Source organism: Camelina sativa, chromosome 9 (genome assembly GCF_030686135.1).
Source record: "Camelina sativa cultivar CO46 ecotype springtype chromosome 9, ASM3068613v1".
NCBI classification, from domain to species: Eukaryota; Viridiplantae; Streptophyta; class Magnoliopsida; order Brassicales; family Brassicaceae; genus Camelina; species Camelina sativa.
In genome coordinates this window covers 19,755,177-19,775,404 of record NC_141888.1, presented here as the reverse complement: position 1 = coordinate 19,775,404, position 20,228 = coordinate 19,755,177, and the positions used below count along the sequence as shown (strand labels likewise).

The 20,228-nt window shown below is 39.3% G+C and overlaps 1 protein-coding gene and 1 long non-coding RNA gene across 2 annotated transcripts; both read right to left on the bottom strand.

Moving 5' to 3' along the window:
• Nucleotides 1-4,205: 4,205 nt before the first annotated feature.
• On the bottom strand, nucleotides 4,206-5,403 carry LOC104711030 (uncharacterized). The gene is made up of 2 exons (XR_755183.3): nucleotides 5,019-5,403; nucleotides 4,206-4,930 (listed from the first exon to the last, which is right to left on the bottom strand). It is a non-coding gene; the product is annotated as an uncharacterized LOC104711030 (long non-coding RNA).
• A 2,222-nt stretch (nucleotides 5,404-7,625) lies between these two features.
• On the bottom strand, nucleotides 7,626-8,195 carry LOC109126552 (uncharacterized). Its single transcript, XM_019230225.2, has one exon. The coding sequence runs from the start codon at nucleotides 8,088-8,090 to the stop codon at nucleotides 7,869-7,871; it is 222 nt and encodes a 73-aa protein (XP_019085770.1). The 5' UTR covers nucleotides 8,091-8,195; the 3' UTR covers nucleotides 7,626-7,868.
• Between the last annotated feature and the right edge of the window lie 12,033 nt (nucleotides 8,196-20,228).

Sequence of the window (20,228 nt, the reverse complement as noted above, 5' to 3'; positions counted from 1 at the left end):
TTCACCCCCCCCCCCCTCCCATACTTTATACAACACAGTAAATTAAAATTCTCATTTATTTACTCCTAAAAAGTTTATATATATAGTAACAAAACATCTTCAAAAGAACCGGAAGCCAACAATTACATTACATTAATACATTATATACAAGATTCTCAAATTAATTTTGAAGATCTGACGATAAGAAATTTTATGGAAGATGAATCTGACATAAATATCAGACACTGCAGTTCAAGTTGCGGCTTAGTTACTAGTTAGCCTCCTCTCTTCTTGTTGTTGTTGTTGCTCTGTGTCCATGATCCGACCAGATCGCGAGCAATCATGATCTTGATTTGGCCTCTTTTTGGAGGAACGGTTTGTTCCCCTCTTCTAGAGCTGCAAGAAAATAGAAGCTCCATGGTCGTAATAGTATCTAAGATATATAAATATGTGTGCAAAAAGAAAAGATATCAAAAGAGTGAAGCAGAGAAGAAGCCAATCCCAACGCGATGAAACTAGAGAGACCGAGGCTTAGTTAAATAGTCCCACATGACTCCTAGAGTCACAGACCAGTTCTTTTCATGACCAATTCTTTTAACTTGCAGAGCAAGCTACATAGGGTTAATTTTGGTATAATTAACTCATTAACATGTGTGATCTAGGTGGCAATGAAAGGTTTTATTATTGGTTAATAGATGTGGCAATGGAGAGATACCTCTGAATGTATGTGGTGGTCACTTTCGTAAACGCGCTACTACAATCGTTGTCATTGACTTACTGTTCATAAGACCGTGGGTTGTAGAATTAATCCTTAAGATGTAAACAATTTTTAATTAACTATTTTACAATAATTAAAGCCACTATGTCTAGACAATATTGAGATTCATAAGCAGACATGACACAGTATTCGTAACTCTCCATATATATGTATATTATTATTACAACAAATATTTTACAAGCCAACCAAAACTTTTTACAGACTAAATGATGATCTCAGATTACAATAATGCATCTTACAAAGTACTATGTACATAAGTAACATTAAAAACAATCCAAAAAAAAAAAGCTATGTTACATAATTATTTACAATCTTGCTGCCTCTTCCAAAGTGAAACGATCGAAGCCGTGGATTTGAGGAGTTTGCGCACGATCATACTCTTGACCTGTCCTCTTCTCGGAGGAAGCCATTGCTTGGTTCTCCTAGAGCTGTTGTTGGGAGACAATAACTCCATTATTTTACATGTATGTCGAAAGTGAGAACTGTGAAAGAGAGACTAGAGGGAGTGAGGTGATCTGAAAGTGAGAAAGTGTTATTTATAAGAGAGTCGAGAGAGAAGAGAAAAAGTTTTGGTTTGGTTTTCCCTTGGTCGTTATAGTATTTAAGATATATAAATAAATATGAGGCAGCGAAGAAGCCAATTCCAATGCGATGAAACTAGAGAGACTGAGGCTTAGTTAAATAAATAGCCCCACATGACCAATTCTTTAACTTGCAGAGTAAGCTACGTAGGGTTAATTTTGGTAATTAACTCATTAACATGTGTGATCTAGAAGGTAATAAAAAGTTTTTATTGAATATATGTGGCAATGGAGAGACACGTCTTATATACTATACATCTTACTCCAAAGTCCAAACTCTATATTTGGAGTAAAATCATCTCTAATGGTATTCTACTTCTAGAATAAAATTTTTTATTTACAAAGTATTCTCTCAATTATCATATCTTACCATTTTACTAGATTAAAATCCGTGCTAAAGCACGGATTGAAATTCATTTTATTTATATTGTAATTTTTAAATAAAATATAATTTATGTGATTGTTTTTAAAGTTTTTTTGGATAAAATATTATGCAATAAAATCATATGCTAAATATGAGGACTTGAAAAAAACACCTATTTTGTAAGTTTTATATTGTTAATGATTCTAGATAATTACCCGTGCTATAACACTGGTTATATTCTACATCATGACTTGAATTCATTATAAGACATAATTTTGTGAATTTAGTTTTCAAAAAGTGAGTTATTATATTATGAGTAATTTAATATATTGTTATACTTTTGTTTTAATATACTTATGTTTTTGAAATTCTTTCGTATTATACATATTATTGGCATATAAGTATACAAACCAATTTTAGATTGTTTATAGTTTCTAACTTTTAAATCAAGTTTCAATATTCTAAAATATTAAATTATTTAAAGTTTATTATATTATATAAAATTATAAAATTCAACAAAAAGAATGAAATTGAATTTAAATATTCAAATTTTGACCCATTACTCAGTAAAATTTTTAATTCAATAGATATTACTTTTAAAGAATAATATTACTAAATTTTGAATATTTTATAGATTGAATTATTTATATTTGTTTTTAAAAATTCAACTTATGGTATATCCAGAAATAAAACTATTTTTTAATTATAATAAATAATATGATAATTTATTTGTTTCACAAAATAGACTCATATATAAAAAGAGCGGTGAAGTATAGTAATAATTAACAAATTAATATGTTAAGCTAGATATCAAAATATTTTTATTTGATGAATAATTCAATAAAGGAAATTAATATGGTAAGTTAGATGATACCAAATGATTCTCTAGAATATTCTTTTTAAGATTTTTGGAAACAATAAATCCAAACTATACAAATAATATAAAACTTAATGTATAACCTATTTATAACCAACTTATTAAAATTATATATTCTACAAAACAATGTTATGTACTTCCGTTTTATTATATTGAGGATATCTAAACAAAATTATATTTATATAATTTTATATTAAAAAGAAATCTATGAAATTGATTTAAAATTGAAAATACAACAATAACATATATTTAATTTAGAAAATATGATGACATAACAAACAATAAATATAAAATACATAACTAGTGCCACAAGTTTAATTTTAATGATATTTTAATTTTATTAATTTTTGTTAAAATAAAATAAGTGGACATGATAATTTGTAGATTTTAAAACTAAAATATTATCTTAGAAATTAAAAATAAAATAAAAAAATAAAATACTAGTAAATTTAAAATACTTGTTTTAGAATAAGAAATAGAGCAAGCATTGGAATAAATTCATACTTTATTTTTAAAGATCTTTATATTTAAAGTAAAATATAGAGGCAACCATTGGAGTATGTGATTACTTTCGTAAACGCGCTACTACAGTCCGTTGTCTTACTCTTCATAAGACCTTAGTTACATGTAAACAATTTTTAATTAAAATATTTTACAATAATTAAAAGCCAATATGTCTAGACAAAGATAATATTGAGATTCATAAGCAGACATGAGACATGTAAATTCGTAACTCTCTATATGTATTATTATTACAGCAAATATTTTACAAGCCCACCAAAACTTTTTACATACATGATGATCTCAGATTACATGCATCTTAACAAAGTAACATTAATAACAGTCCCAAAAAAAAAAGCCTATGTACATAATTATTTATAATCTTGTCTCTTCCATAGTGAAACGATCGAAGCCGTCGATTTGAGGAGTTTGCGCACGATCATAGTCTTGACCAGTCCTCTTCTCGGAGGAAGCAATTGCTTAGTTCTCCTAGAGCTGTTGTTGGGAGACAATAACTCCATTATTATAAATATATGTCAAAAGTGAGAATTGTGAAAGAGAGACTAGAGGGAGTGAGGTGGTCTGAAAGTGAGAAAGTGTTATTTATAGAGACAGAAGAGAAAGAGTGTTGGTTTGGTTTTCCCTTGGTCGCCAAGTAACATTTTTTATGGTCAGGGAGTATTTTTGGTTATTATAAGAGAACGTGTGGGAGAAGCATATTTGACAATATAAATATATATTCTCGTAAGATACATACACAGCAACAATAAACAGAGTTTATCTGATACTATAATTTAGTTACTACAGATTCGTAACGAATAATGTTTGTAAACAATTAAACTGATGTGAGATATGATTTTTAAAAAGTAACTTGCAGTAGAGTTTAAGTGGTATTAATTAAGAGAGTACATGAATAATTTGGTTTTTGGTTTATAAATAAATATATCCGAACGAATTCATTCATCAAAACGAAAAACATCTTACGAGCAACATATGTTTTTTTTGTCATCTGATGTTGTTATTGATAATAAACTTGAAGGATACATAAAATACAAACTTAAGCCGGCGAAACACATAAATATCCCCGGAATCTAAAGCCCAAACAAGGGAGGCTAAGCTGACGGATGAAAGAAAAGTCCCCGGAAACTAAACTGAAAGCAAGAACCATTAAACATACAAAGCAGAAATTATAAGCCTCAACTCAAAAGAAATTGCAACCAAAGTTTAAAAAGAAAAACAACAAGACTTCAATCTTCTGAGACGCTAGCTCAAAGTTCACCAAATCAACTTCTTCTTCTGAAAATCCTAAGAATGAGATTTATCCTTGATGCCCTCGGCAAACCAAAGATAACAACCGCTTCCTCCTATCAAGATGAGAGCCGACCTCTCCAAACCGAGCCCAAGACCTTCATAACCCGGCAAGTGAGACCTTAGAGGAACCTCAACCACTCCCGGATGCGACGACGATAACGACACACGCGCCACCCAATTACGCATAGATAGAAGTCTACAAAACACTTTCAGATCTCTACCCGATCTGCAAAGCAAAGACAAGGAGCCAAACCTAACCACCCGAGATAACCCTTCTTGCGAACAAGAACACCATCAAAACAAGCCAGCTACCATTCACTGCAATCTCCACCCCGAATTGGAAGATCTGTCAACTTTGAAACTAGCATCAACTTCAGACAAATCAAAGCAACTGGAGCAACCCAGATGAAAACCAAAGGCTGAACCAAGGAGAGATAGAGCAAGCGAAAAGATGAAAGCTTGAGGGAAACTAACGAGAGACCACCCAAAACCACATCAGCGGCATAGAGACGATGAAAAGCACAAAAGCAGATATTGATCTAGATCGAGAAAAGTAAAGAGGATAGATTTATTAGACAAACCACACCGTGGATCAACCAGATCTGGCATCACCCTCTCTGAACTAACCTCGAAACGAATAGATCTGACCCACCTCGACCGCTTCCGCAAAGACCACCCTTTCACCACCCGAGTTCACCAGCAACTCTTCTAACAAAGGCCAAAATTCCGCAAACATAGCTAACAACAAACAAGAGAATGACAGGAAAAGAACTAGAGAGCCTTCTCACAGCGCCGTGGTGGCCGCTGGAGAGGCAAGGCTGAGAAAACGAGTCTGTGGCGGCTTGACCTAATCGCCCTTTAGAGAGAATAAAAAGGAGAGAAAATTCTTGAAAAGGAAAAAAAAGGGTAATAGCGAGCCTTACGAGCAACGTACGTATAAGTTATATATTTACAGAAACAAATATTTTATAAGCTGCAAAATAAAACATGTTAGTCTAGTTTATTCAGTGATACAAATTTAGTGATATTATTTTCTAGATTTGTAATCTCAATATCAACTATTGTAATGTGAACACATTCAACTTGAGTGCTGTGGTCACTTTCAGATATGGGACCACTCTGACCCAAAATGTTGGCTTTGGTTCAACAATTGCTTAAAAGTGTGAAAGATACACGCCATATGAATGTAGAAGTATAAGAATGTATAGAATATTCTAGAGTATATTTGTTAATAATTACAATATCTTTATATATAGAAACTAGGTTAATTAGCTTATCATTCTATTCCCCTATATAAACATATGTAATTCATTATAATCATTATGAGAGTCAATATACAATTCTTCCATTCCTAAACTCTCATCAATCTTTAATATGGTATCAGAGCAGGTTTGCTCCCGAGTTTTGATCTAACGATCAAACTCGTTTTTTTTTATTTTCTGTTAAGCCAAGTGCTTCCTCAATTCAAGTTCAGCATGGACCTCTGAATCTAAGCTATCAAGCTTCTTTTTATTCAAGTCTATCATCACAGACCTCTGAATCAAGCCATAGTGCTTCCACATTCAAGTTCATCATGAACCTTTGAATCTAAGTTTTCGAGCTTCTCTTTATTCCAGATCTCTCATCATAGATCTCTGAATCTAATCTAAGCCAAGTGCTTTTCTTTTTGCTTTGTTTTTTTTTTAAAAAAAAAAACGTTTTCATTATTCAAACTTTTTATGAATCACTTAATCAAGCCATAGTGCTTCTTTAAATTATTTAAAAAAAAAAGAAAAAAAAAACATCTTATTTTCCCGTTTTCAGCCATCTATGCTTCTTCAAAATTTTATTTGTTACATTTCAATTCAGTTTTTAAAAAAAAAACTGTGTTTTGTCGTTTTATCAAGCTATAGTACTTCTTTCTATTTATTTTTTTTTTTTAAATATCTCAATTTATATTTTCGTTCACTTTATATAAAAAAAAAAAAAGGAAAAAAAAAAGAAAAAAAAAGGAAACAAAAAAAAATCAGATCTCTTTGTTATTTTTCAATTCAGTGAAAAAAAAAAATGTTATTATCGTTTTCTCAAGTTGTTTCTTTCTATTTAATTTTCTGAAAAAAAAAAAATTTAAGAATACCGATCAGATCTCCCTCTCAAGTCTCAACTCTACAACGATATCTTTCCAATAAAGACGTTTCCAGATCTGGCTGCCACCACCAACGACATTGTGTCCATTCGTCATCTCAGAATCTCTCTTGTACATTCGTCAAACGTTTCCACATCATTGATCAATCTCAAACCGCTGATTTCACCATCTCTTCATCACCGCCTTGAGATTGAGGGGGCATGTAGAAGTATAAGAATATATAGAATATTCTAGAGTATATTTGTTAATAATTACAATATCTTTATATATAGAAACTAGGTTAATTAGCTTATCATTCTATTCCCCTATATAAATATATTTAATTCATTGTAATCATTATGAGAGTCAATATACAATTCTTCCATTCCTAAACTCTCATCAATCTTTAATAATGAAAACGCTGCAGTTATCTTCACAAAAACATTATCTTCAGAATTAAAACATGTTTATAATTTTGGAGTACATCACCAAGAGACCTATGATCATGATCATTTGAGAAGGAACTTACATAATTATACTTTTTATAGTATTAGTACAATTTTATTTACTAGAATATCCTACATATGTTTTTAACTAAAAACTATTAATTGTATTTGTATTTAAATGGAAATGGAAACGCGGAGATAAAAGAAAACCAAAAGATAAAAATTCTACAGTAATGAGTTTATGTGAGATGAATTTTTAATATTTTTTTTTCACTTAAAACGAATCTAGTCGCCGGCTAAGAATTAGATTTCGAAGAATTTTTTTTAAAAAACCCTCTCTTTTAAAAAGGTTAACTACAGTTTTAGCCAGACACTTGTATATTTGTTACATATTTGACTTCAAGTTTTAAGAGTTTTCAATTTCACCCCTTAATTCAAATCATTTTTTTATTTTTTATTTTCATACTTTTCCACTATATCGAAATAAAGATAGATTTACGCATTTCATATGAACAGTACATCCAAAACAAAAAACATAACAAGAATACAAGATACAATACTATATTTTACATTTGTATTTTGCAAAGATACAAAAGTATCACCCCCAAACTCTTTATATATGACAGAGAGTAAATTTCCTTTAATTTACCCCAAAAGATCACATCTATAAACAAAGCAAACAAAAGTCCACAATTATATATTTATATAAACAAAGCAAACAAAAGTCAACAATTATATATTTATATAAACAAAGCAAACAAAAGTCAACATTATATATTTATATAAACAAAGCAAACAAAAGTCAACAATCATATATTTATATTACATATTTACACAGGAGATGAATTTTGAAGATCAGATCAATCTTCTCAGGGGAAGGGCCATATATAGAAGCCAGCTTTGCAATCGAAGTGGTTGCTTAAGTAACTAGCCTTCTCTAGAGCCGTCTCCACCGTAGTTGTTCTGTGTAGATGATCCGACTAGATCGCGAGCAATCATGATCTTGATTCGACCCCTCCTCGGAGGAGGCGTGACCGAGGTTGCTGCTGATCTAACTAGATCACGAACGATCATGGTCTTGATTCGACCTCGCTTCGGAGGAACGGTTTGTTCCTCCCTTCCTGAACAGTAAGGAGATGGAAACTCCATGGCCGTAACTCGTAATAATGTCTAAGATCTGTGTGAGGAAAAAAATGAAGTAGAAAATAAATTAAAAGAGTGAAGCAGAGAAGCCAATTTGGATATGATTTAATATGAGAGCGAGGCTAATTAAATAGGCCCACAAGTCACACACAGACCAGTTCTTCTCAAGACCAATTCTTTCACTTGCGGAGCAAGCTACCTAGGGTTAATTTGGTAAATCGAAGATAAATTACGTAATTAATTTCGTTAACATGTCTGATCTAGAAAGGTAATGAAGGTTTTATTATGACAATGGAGACATGTGTGAACACGCTACTACGTACACTCGTTCGTTGTCGCTGACTAGGTGGTTCTAAAGTAGAAAATAAGGAATCTTGTTTTGGACCCTATTTTAGTAGATAAGGTTTTTAACTCACAATAAACGTTGATAAATAGAAACTTAAAACATATAATTATATAAATTATTCACTTTTGCAGTATGGAATTAAAAAAAAAAAGGAGCAAATACTTATCTGATACTATATATAACCTTGATGCTCAAACGCTAGAGTTAACAGGAGCAAATAAAGATATCAATCTTGAATAAATGGTAGAGAAAACTGATACAAAAGCATGTTGTGTCTTAGGTTGTAACATCTTTAGGAACTTGTCTCTTTATCATCTTGGAAATTTCTGAATGTGAAACACCAAGAACAGATAAGGAAATAGCCAAAGTTCAGAACACCACCAAGGACCAAAACCCAGTACACGTTGTCCACTCTCCCGTGGTTAATCTCGTCTGGTAACCATGCAGTGGTCCTCTGTATCAAGTCAATTAGAGCTGTACTTAAGTAGAATGAGATTCCAAATTACGGAGGTTGATGTGTTCCTCAGAGACTCAGGGAACTCTCCATAGAATACTGCAACATCTTATATAATAAGAGAAGGTTTCTTCTAAACTTTGTTTGAAGCAAAAACTTCTCTCTAAAAACTTTTTCTCTCCCTTCGCTCTAAAAAGTAAATTTCAGATCTGAGTTCGTCGCCTCTCCGGTCTGCCCTTCCGGCGCCGGAGAGGGCTCCTTCCTCTTCCTTTTAGCTTTTTTGTTCCTTCCGACAGCGCCCTTCTCATCTGTAAGGTGGTCCTCCGTTTTTCTGGCCACTCGGGTTGGTGGTTTTCGGTGAGTTGGTGGCGCGTGAAGCGAAGCCTCCTTTGGTGGTGACTGCTGGTGAAGGTTCAGTGAAGTTGCTTGAGGACGGCAATGAATCTGTGACTAGATCTAGTGGATCTGGTTTGGAGTACTCGTGTGTCAGTCTTCTTCCCCGATGGGTTCGATGGCTTTAGATGAGCAGAGAAGTTTCTTCTCTTTCCAGCAAAAGCGGTGCTTTGCAGGTTGGGTTTGGTGTCGATGTCAGGTAAGGAGGGCGGCGCTTAATTGAAGGTTTTGGATCTGCTTGAGGAAGGCAGAGGTGGGTAGATCTCTTCTCCGGCAACAGAGGTGTGGCTACGTCTCCCAACCGATGCGACTGTGGCTTCTTGTTTGGCGGTTCGGGAAGCTTCTGATCGAGTCGCGGTGGCTCGCGGTGGAGCTTCTCGGGGTTCAACCACCCATTCAAAGCTGCGGTTCGCGGCGGAAGTTGGCTGGGAGTCAGGAGGGTTAAGTTGCGGTGTCTCGGTGGTTAACTATGGAGGTTGGCAGCTTCTGGGCTCTCGTGGGATTCCGGGATACAGAGGATGGATTGGACCACCACCGTCTGTAAACCGCCACAATTCTTGTCTCCACCGGACCGGATTGAAGAGTTGCTACCTGAAGGAAGCAGTTGTCGCCAGAGCTAGAAGGGAGGTGTTAGATCTGATGAAGCAGGTTGCTAGGAACGGGACTTGACTTCGCGGAGCCTGAGATTGGACGTTGGAACTGGCCGGAAGATTTGTAGCAGGTCAGGTGGGTTCGCCGGAGAAGAGAACCTGATGGATCTTGGTTGCTTCCATCAATGGTCTCAAACTGGTGAATCCGCCGCAAAGCCGTCGATCTTGCAACCACCGGTGTTACTGTTCAAGCATCCGTCTCAGGTCATTCAGCAGGACCCGATCCTTCTTTTCGGCAAAGGCTTAGATGTCGTTTTTCTTCTTTTGTATCTGTTGGACTTTAGCATGTAATCCAAGGCCAAGCCCATTTTTGGGAAGGCCCATTTAAAAGTTATAAATATAATGATAATTAATTAAAAAAAAAAAAAAAACTTTGTTTGAAGCGATGACATCTGGCGCTTTATATAGTTGACACTTGTTCATTGCTAATTAAATATGGCCACAATTGTCAACTTAATCCTTTGGTAATTAAAAAATTTGCCTTAACAAACAAACAAATGGGATCTGAACATGCAGCCCTTGTATTTCTCTTCCTCCCATACGGTATTTAAATTGAAGCTCGAATTTAGTTTTAGTTTTGCATTCTGCTTTTGAAAATGTAACGTTTTACCATCAAAGTAAATTAAGTCACTTGATAATTGCTTTCTTATTATTTCCAATTAAATATTAGTAATCTGTTTTCATAAAATTATAATCCAATAGAATTCAATTTCTGATTAATTTTATTATTATTATAATCTCTCTCCCTCAATCTACTGGGAATCAAATTCTACCAAAAAAATCTACTGGGAATCAACACCCCCACCCCACACACTAACTACGCTTTTAACAATCTTACAACCTAAAAAAATTGCTCTCTACTCTACTCTAGAGTTACTCTCTAACGATGACCACCAGTAAAAATAGGATTGTTTTTGGGAAGCTACATACATTAGAATAAACAATCTCTTACTCAGCTTTAAATGTCTCTTTCTAGACGAAAATGTAAACCAACTACCTAATGCACACCACACCTATCTCACCTACTGTAAATTAAAAACTTCCTCTCTAACTAATTTTTTACTTGCTTTCAGACATGCAACTCGCCTATCTAAGTTCGAAGATCTGTTGATTCGGGGAAAGTAGTGTCTCTCTTTGGGAAAAACTTGCCATTGAAACACATGCCAAACTTCTTACACTTTGGGAAGACTATTTATATTTGAATGCAACATCGTCAACCCAATGTTTTTTGAACTCCAACAATTCCGCAAAAGATATTATATTTCATATACATCTGGTTATATAATAAGAGAAGGTTTCTTCTAAAATTTGTTTGAAGCGATGACATCTGGCGCTTTATATAGTTGACACTTGTCTATTGCTAATTAAATATGGCCACATTTGTCAACTTAATCCTTTGGTAATTAAAAAATTTGCCTTAACAAACAAACAAATGGGATCTGAACATGCAGCCCTTGTGTTTCTCTTCCTCCCATACGGTATTTAAATTGAAGCTCGAATTTAGTTTTAGTTTTGTATTCTGCTTTTGAAAACATAACATCTTGCCATCAAAGTAAATTAAGTCATTTTATAATTGCTTTCTTATTATTTCCAATTAAATATTAGTAATCTGTTTTCCATAAGAGAAGGTTTTTTCTAAACTTTGTTTGAGGCGATGACATATGGCGTTTTATATAGCTGACACTTGTCCATTGCTAATTAAATATTGTCACAATTGTCAACTTAATCCCTCGGTAATTAAAAAATATGTCTTAACAAACAAACAAATGGGATCTGAATATGCAGCCCCTGTGTTTCTCTTCCTCCCATACGGTATTTAAATTGAAGCTCGAATTTAGTTTTGGTTTTGCATTCTGCTTTTGAAAATGTAACGTCTTGCCATCAAAGTAAATTAAGTCACTTGATAATTGCTTTCTTATTGTTTCCAATTAAATATTAGTAATCTGTTTTCATAAAATTATAATCCAATAGAATTCAATTTCTGAATAATTTTTTTATTATTATAATATCTCTCCCTCAATCTACTGGGAATCAAGTTCTACCAAAAACAAATCTACTGGGAATCAACATCCCCACCCCACACACTAACTACGCTTTTAACAATGTTACAACCTAAAAAAATTGCTTTCTACTCTACTCTAGAGTTACTCTCTAACGATGACCACCAGTAAAAATAGGATTGTTTTTGGGAAGCTACATACTTTAGAATAAACAATCTCTTACTCAGCTTTAAATGTCTCTTTCTAGACGAAAATGTAAACCAACTACCTAATGCACACCACACCTATCTCACCTACTGTATATTAAAAACTTCCTCTCTAACCAATTTTTTACTTGCTTTCAGACATGCAACTCGGGTGGTCCTCGAAATAGTGCAGCTTCAAGGTCGAAAGGAAGTGGACCGTCTCCTCCTCATATGCTTTGAGGTGGACTCGCATCATCTGGCCCAGGTGGCACATCTCGTACAGAAACTCGACATCCCTTGCAATGCCCAACATCTTCATGGTCTCGCGGTGAGGGTATCGGGTACCAACGAAGCTCATCTTCTTGAAGACTTTGAATAGTCTCGCGGGAGTGTCTACTTCCTTCTGTTTCAGCCTGCGCAAGGCTTGACGGGTGCTCTCTCTCTGCTCCTCTTCTCTCTCTCTTTCCTCCTCCTCGGCGTGTTGATCTTCTTCCTCAACCGCTCTCTCAACTATCTTCTCAGCCTTCTCTGAAGCCGGTCTCTTCCCCCTTGCAACCGCGGCTCTGCTCCTTGATCGAGAGGTTTGGATCTCCCCTTGCTCTTCTCCTCCAGCATCAGAATCGACCTCCATAGGGTTGGTAAGGGTTTTTTCGGACGTAGACAGGTCCCTACGTCGAGGAGAACGACAGACAGCACTCGCCATTGGACTCGGTGAGCGAACTCGGGGGCCTACTCGATCGGTTACTCTAGCATCAGGTCGGGTGGTGGATCGGGTTGTGCATCGGGTTGGGGAGGCAAAACGTCCAGCCAACGGTTGGGAATGTGGAACGTTTCCTCTCCCTTGAGACTCTCGAACTTCTACGGCATCACCTCCAGTTGTAGCAGCGGCGGAGGTGGATCTTCTTCCCTTCCTTTGGTAAGTTTTAGCAATTGGCTCCATGTTTGATTCCTTGAGAAGAAAAAGAAAGGCTAGGTCTCGAGGTTAATAGGGTTAGTCTCCAAAGAAAATCGATAAAGCTTGAAATCTAGAGAGAATAGAAACTTATGGAAACTAAAAAGCTTTTAGAGTAGAGGGGAAACTTATCGGTGGTAATGAGGGAGAAGAGGCTCGAGAACCCCTTAAATAGGCTAGGGTTTGGTTGGTGGGCTTTGCCGAAAGTGGGCTTCCTTGTGGAATTCAGACTCCACTCGCCACCCAAGCAGGGACAAGATCAGGCGCGTCGAGTACGGTGTCGGGTTGACCCTCGGGTTCCCCAATTTTCCTCTTTCGGATTTTCCATATTTTTTTTTTTATATATAAAATTGCAAAAAGAGAAAAATTAAATAAAAGTAAATAAAACAAATAAACTAAATATAAAAGATACCTTTGGGACTTTCTTTCAAGTGAGCTTGTTTAAAGTCACTAAGCTTGACTCTTCATGCTCCTTAAGCATGGGATCCATGTGGAAGAGGTTCTGGAATCCTCTCCACTACAGTAGGCTGGTTCAAAAGATTTTCCAGGTTTTGTCCAGGTTCCAAGGCAAATGTGGTGTTGACCTCTTCAAGATGTTGGACCTTCCTTTGTTTGGTCTTAGTAGAAAAAACTTGACCATTAATGGTTGGCCTCTTAATCCCTTTCTTCACATCAAACTCCATATTGAAATGCTCACCATGCTCTATCTTGATCTTGCCTTGTTTCACCTCGATCACAGCACTAACTGTTGCCAAGAATGGTCTTCCTAGAATCAATGGATCATCTGGTTCCTTGTCCATATCGAGGATCATGAAGTCGGTAGGCACTTCCAGACTTCCAATCCTGAGAGGCAGATTCTCCAGGATACCAATCGGATGCCTCAATGTTCTATCGGCCAGAACCAAATACAATTTACTTGGTTTAAAATCAGTGAATCCCAGCTTGTTAGCAACCGAAAGCGGCATAATGTTAACTAAAGCTCCAAGGTCACACAAACAGTTCTTGAAGATCGGAAGTCCTATCGAACACGGCAAGGTGAAAGAGCCAGGATCTTCAAGTTTTTCCTCAATTCTCAACTCCGGATCCAAGCAAACTCCACTTCTCAGAATCTCAAAACCGATCTCCTTGACAGCTTCCTTAACCTCATCCTCCAATCAAGCTGCTTCCTTGGCAGCTTCCTTCTGAAGCTCGTGTGGGGGCAAAAGCTTAGGTGGTGGAGCTTTACGCTTAGCCATTCGCTCTGCAAGCGTCTCCAGCTGAATGTCAGGTGAAGCATTGAACCTTTCCTCCAACTCCCCTTCTACTAGTGCAGGTGGTTGAGGCTGATCTCTCTTTTCAACATCTACTCGATGCATCATCCGATCAACACTATCATGTAGGTCATCGGGTTCCACTTCGGGTTGTTCTTCAATTTCTGATTCTCGAACCAGTGCTTGATCATCAACTCGATCAGTCTCCTCGGGTGAGGCTTGGGTTCATACTCGGATATATAGTTCTTGGCCTCATTTTTCATTGGGTGTTCCACATCCTCCCCATCTTGAGCATCACTGATGTGACCGCCGGACGCGGTCGTCTACTGAGTCGCACGGACGAACGGTCAATGCGGACGGACGGAACAAAACTCTCTCGGGCCGAGGAAACTAGATGAGGCTTTCCTCGGACAAGGCTCGGAGATTTGAATCCAGTGAGGAAACAAACGGTGGAAGCAAGAGATGAGCTGAAATGAACGAGCGGATCGAGAGATCCGGCCTTTGGTCTCGGCTTTGGTCGAGCAGTCTCGGTCGCGATACGGACGAAGCGGTGATCGGTTCCCGGAGTTTGAAGGTAAACTGCGGGAACAGCTCTCGGCAACGCGGCAGTAAGAATCCTTGGTGATGCGGTAAGGATTCTCGGTGATGCGATAAGGAAGGTGGAGTCGAAGCGGAAGTACAACGAACGGTAGGAACCGGACGTGATACGGTAGGGATGGACGCGAAGGTGGTTTGATGCGACGACACACAGGAGATGCCTCGGCCCGTGATACGGTCAACTAGTCGATGTCGAACCCGGTTCGAGATCGGCTAGGGTTTCTCGGTAGTCAAGTCCCGGACTTGGACTAAGGAGAGAGGTGAGACAAGAACAAGATTCTCTCTTGTGAAATTTAATTCAATACTTCAAGTCTGATTTTTACAATGAGGGTTGATGCCTTTATATAGTGAGGCTTACATAAGGAGACTCTAAAACCCTAGAGACGTGGCCATGATTTAAACCATACACATGGCCAAAAAGCAAAAGCAAAGATAAAGCAAAGCAAAGACCAATCTAACGGCCATAGAGGGATCTAGAAGAAATTCAAAGAAAAGAAGGGAAGGGGATAGGGTGGCCACGTCATTGGCTGAACGTGGATAGGATCTTCACTTCCTTGGCTCCTAAGCATGTCAATAAGTGTTTCCAAGTCATGAGCCAAGTGGGATCGAAGTGCAGATGCACTAGAGTTTGCTGCCTTGTTAAAACCTCTTTGGTAAACCCATTGGGACAAACCCAAAGTAGGAAAAAGAGTACAGCTCCTTCTAATGGCTTAGGGATGTCTTCACACTGGCGTGATGGTGAAGACACTCAATTCAAGCTTCCCAAAGCTGGTCGCGGCTCAATGTGCCTAAGTGGTGATGCTATCCTCGGGTCTTTTGTGTGTAGGTTGAAGCTCGGCCTTGAAATACTCAAGAGGTGACTTTGTCTTGTTCCTCCAAGTTGATTCTTCTTTGGTCGCCTTGTTGGAGCTTCCTTGGTCACGTTGAGGCTCCTGGGAGGGTCGCCGGTGCCTTGGCCGCGTTCGAGATAGGTGTTCTGTCCATGTCCGATGCTTCTCGGTCATGCGTCTCGGAGCCGTCCGGGACGTCTCGGGCGTCTTGGTCAGGGGGTCGAACCCGTGATCACATCATTCCCTCCCTCTTCTAGAAGTTTTGACCTCAAAACTTTGCTTTTCACCTGATTCAACATAAGATGGCCCAAATCAGTAGCATCACAAGTTCATTCGCGGCTTAATACCGGGATCAAAGAAAAATAGTAGAGCCTTAAGAGTAAAGGATAGGACTCCCCTGATAAGGCTAGCGGTGAACGGTGTTTTGATCCCTTCGTAGGCCGCGGTAGGTTATAGACGCTCTCCAGGATGCCACACGTAGTTTTGGTCCGCACCAAAGTTGATCAAATGCACCGCCATATGACCTTGTGCGGTAAAGGTCTTGGCGCTAAAAGTGGAGAGAGATGGCTCGGTCTTGGCGACTCCCAGCTGGAGCGTACTACTCGAAGTAGTAAAAAAATATCACTGGATGGACAGACCTTTCAGTGGCCATCTTCGGTGGCTCAGCTTGCTTGAAACTCTCCATTATCAACCACTCGTCGGTTATGGCGTTAAACACACGGCCTGACTCCTCTTTGGCCTCGCCCAGAGACTTGTCACACTTCCCGAAAGAGGACTCTTGCTCCACGCCTTGCTCCGAAGGTGGTGGCTGCGCGTCAAGTCGGTCTTGGTCTGCGTGATGTTCAATGCTCGTTTTTGGCACCTCCGGGTTTGGCTTGTCCTCGGCTCGAACTCCTCCTTTGGCCGAATCCTTGCACAGTGTGGGCAGCTCACAGTGCTGAACTGGCGACACATATCGCCCTGATATGCTTGCGGCGCTGACTACCTTCTGGCTGGGTTCCTTGTACCCCTCTGGCGACTCGCGGGACTGCCCTAGGGGCGCATGAGTCCTTGACCTCTCGGCAGGGGCCGAGTTACGGCTTGTTTGCGGAGCCGGTATAGGAACTGGTGCACGGTAATGAGCTGAGCGCGCATACGTCCTGCTTGGCTGCTCAACAAAGGTCGAAAGGTGCCTTGATAGCGGAGCCGGTGTAGGAAGTGGCTCATAGTACTGACGCCGTGGAGTCTGTCTTCGCGTGGGAGCACTTGGAGACCAGGTAGGGATGCCTCGGTTACGACCTCGGTGATCACTCGAGCTTCTCTCGACCCGTTGAAAAATTGTCGTTGATTCAATCCGGTCGAGTCTATCATTGAGGTCTCGAAGCGTGAGTTGGAGTGAGATCAACGCGTCTGCTGTGCTGGGTGGCTTGGGAATAGGCTCCTTTCTTCTTACGGATCGGTGCCTCGGCTTCTTGGTGTACGCAACCCAGTCATCACTATCGGAGTCTTCATATAGATTCACCCTTGATTCTTCAACGCGAGTAGCTCGTGACAAGGACGGCCAATAACAGTCTGGCGGTCCACGTTTTAGCTCTCCTTGATCTAACTCCTCGCCATAGTCTTCCTCGGACCAATATTCATCTCCGGTGGCCTCTTGCTCCGGTTCCAGGCCAAGTTCTTCATCACACCACGATCCTATTTTAGTTTCATTCTCATAGAACTCCATGCTAGATCAGTGAGTGATCAAGCGCTGCATGTCGTTCGCGATCTTGGCGACGGCTTTGGAACAAGGTGCGGTTGATGGTACGGGCAGCCGTCGGAAGTCGTCGGTGTGGTGGTCGACTTGATCGGACGGCTAACGATGGCACGGCAGAGAGACGAACGTCCAACGAAGGTTGGTTGAAGACTTGTTGACGCGGCTACACGACCAAAGGTTGATCCTCGGTTGTTGACGCGTCTTGGTCCGTACGTGATGTGCTGGCCAAGCGAGGCGTGTACCTCGTCAAAACAAAAGAATATTCGTGAGTATCTTTAAATTCAAATGGACCACAAGGAGATATTTATCTCACCAAGCAATGATTGAGGACAGCTCACGAAAATTCAAACCTAAGACCAAACAAAAACAAAAGAGAAAGCAAAAAGAAAAAGAAAAAGCACAAAAAGACAAGAAATGCTTTATGACAAAAAGGAAAACACAAATCCAAAACAAAACTCTAGCAAAATTCGATCTAGATGCAAACAAGGATGAACAATGATGCAAATGCAAGCTATCAACCTAGATAATTGAAGAACAATGCCACAAATGCAACAATTTAAACCAAATGACAAAAGAAACAAACTAAACAAGATGATGTAAGCTAGACTAATAAACAACCTAGAGAAAGAAGCAACTCTATCTACTAAAGCCAAAAAGCAAAAGCAAAAGTAAGTTGCTAAAAGCCAAGAAGACAACTCTCCCATGGACCACAAGGTTCAAAGGAAAGCTATCCACGTCCACAATTGTTGTGGTCTTGACCAAAAGCACTTTAGAGGTGGCTAAGCTCTCACCACACAAAAAGAAACTAATCCTAAACCACACAAGAAAATTCAACACGGTTTTGACCAGTTTGAATTTCAAAAGGCTTGGCCAAAAATTAAAGAGGAAAGAGCAAGTGGTAGTAAACAAATGTCTTTCACCTTTTAAATTTACCAAACGCGAAAGGAAAAACACAAAAAGCAACAAAAGAAACAAAGCACACGAATCTAACACCCTATAACAACAAAACAAAAAGCAATACAGCCTTTAAAAGATCTAGACAAACAAACTAAGAACACTCAAGAACAAAACAAGAACAGCAAGAACACAAGAGCTACAAGAACGAACAAGAGCAGACTAAAAACGAGATGGAATCTAACAACCTAGAACACAAAACGAAACTAACAACCTAAAGATCGAAGCTTTATACAAAAGAGAGGAGTTTTAGATCGACACAACCTTGTAGGAGCGTTTGAAGCTCTGATAGCAAGCTAAAGTGACCGCCGGACGCGGTCGTCTACCGAGTCGCACGGACGGACGGTCGATGCGGATGGACGGAACGAAACTCTCTCGGGCCGAGGAAACTAGATGAGGCTTTCCTCGGACAAGGCTCGGAGATTTGAATCCAGTGAGGAAACAAACGGTGGAAGTGAGAGATGAGCTGAAACGAACGAGCGGATCGAGAGATCCGGCCTTTGGTCTCGGCTTCGGTCGAGCAGTCTCGGTCGCGATACGGACGAAGCGGTGATCGGTTCCCGGAGTTTGAAGGTAAACAGCAGGAATGGCTCTCAGCAACGCGGCGGTAAGAATCCTTGGTGATGCGGTAAGGATTCTCGGTGATGCGATAAGGAAGGTGGAGTCGAAGCGGAAGTACAACGAACGGTAGGAACCCGACGTGATACGGTAGGGATGGACGCGAAGGTGGTTTGATGCGACGACACACAGGAGATGCCTCGGCCCGTGATACGGTCAACTAGTCGATGTCGAACCCGGTTCGAGATCGGCTAGGGTTTCTCGGTAGTCAAGTCCCGGACTTGGACTAAGGAGAGAGGTGAGACAAGAACAAGATTCTCTCTTGTGAAATTTAATTCAATACTTCAAGTCTGATTTTTACAATGAGGGTTGATGCCTTTATATAGTGAGGCTTACATAAGGAGACTCTAAAACCCTAGAGACGTGGCCATGATCTAAACCATACACATGGCCAAAAAGCAAAAGCAAAGATAAAGCAAAGCAAAGACTAATCTAACGGTCATAGAGGGATCTAGAAGAAATTCAAAGAAAAGAAGGGAAGGGGATAGGGTGGCCACGTCATTGGCTGAACGTGGATAGGATCTTCACTTCCTTGGCTCCTAAGCATGTCAATAAGTGTTTCCAAGTCATGAGCCTAGTGGGATCAAAGTGGAGATGCACTAGAGTTTGCTGCCTCGTTAAAACCTCTTTGGTAAACCCATTGGGACAAACCCAAAGTAGGAAAAAGAGTACAGCTCCTTCTAATGGCTTAGGGATGTCTTCACACTGGCGTGATGGTGAAGACACTCAATTCAAGCTTCCAGAAGCTGGTCGCGGCTCAATGTGCCTAAGTGGTGATGCTATCCTCGGGTCTTTTGTGTGTAGGTTGAAGCTCGGCCTTGAAATACTCAAGAGGTGACTTTTTCTTGTTCCTCTAAGTTGATTCTTCTTTGGTCGCCTTGTTGGAGCTCCCTTGGTCACTTTGAGGCTCCTGGGAGGGTCGTCGGTGCCTTGGCCGCGTTCGAGATAGGCGTTCTGTCCATGTCCGATGCTTCTCGGTCATGCGTCTCGGAGCCGTCCGGGACGTCTCGGGCGTCTTGGTCAGGGGGTCGAACCCGTGATCACATCAATCACTGTCCCCAGTGAGGTAATCCTCATAGTCATCATCAAGGAAGATGGCTTGAACAGTCGCATAATCCTTGGGATTTTGAACAGCCTTACCTGGGAGTTGGTTGATCTTTGGGGCGGGTTGGTTGTTGTG

What these genes read in the sequence shown, in the direction of transcription:
- LOC109126552 (XM_019230225.2), bottom strand. Translation starts at nt 8,090, where the DNA reads ATGGAGTTTCCATCTCCTTACTGTTCAGGAAGGGAGGAACAAACCGTT.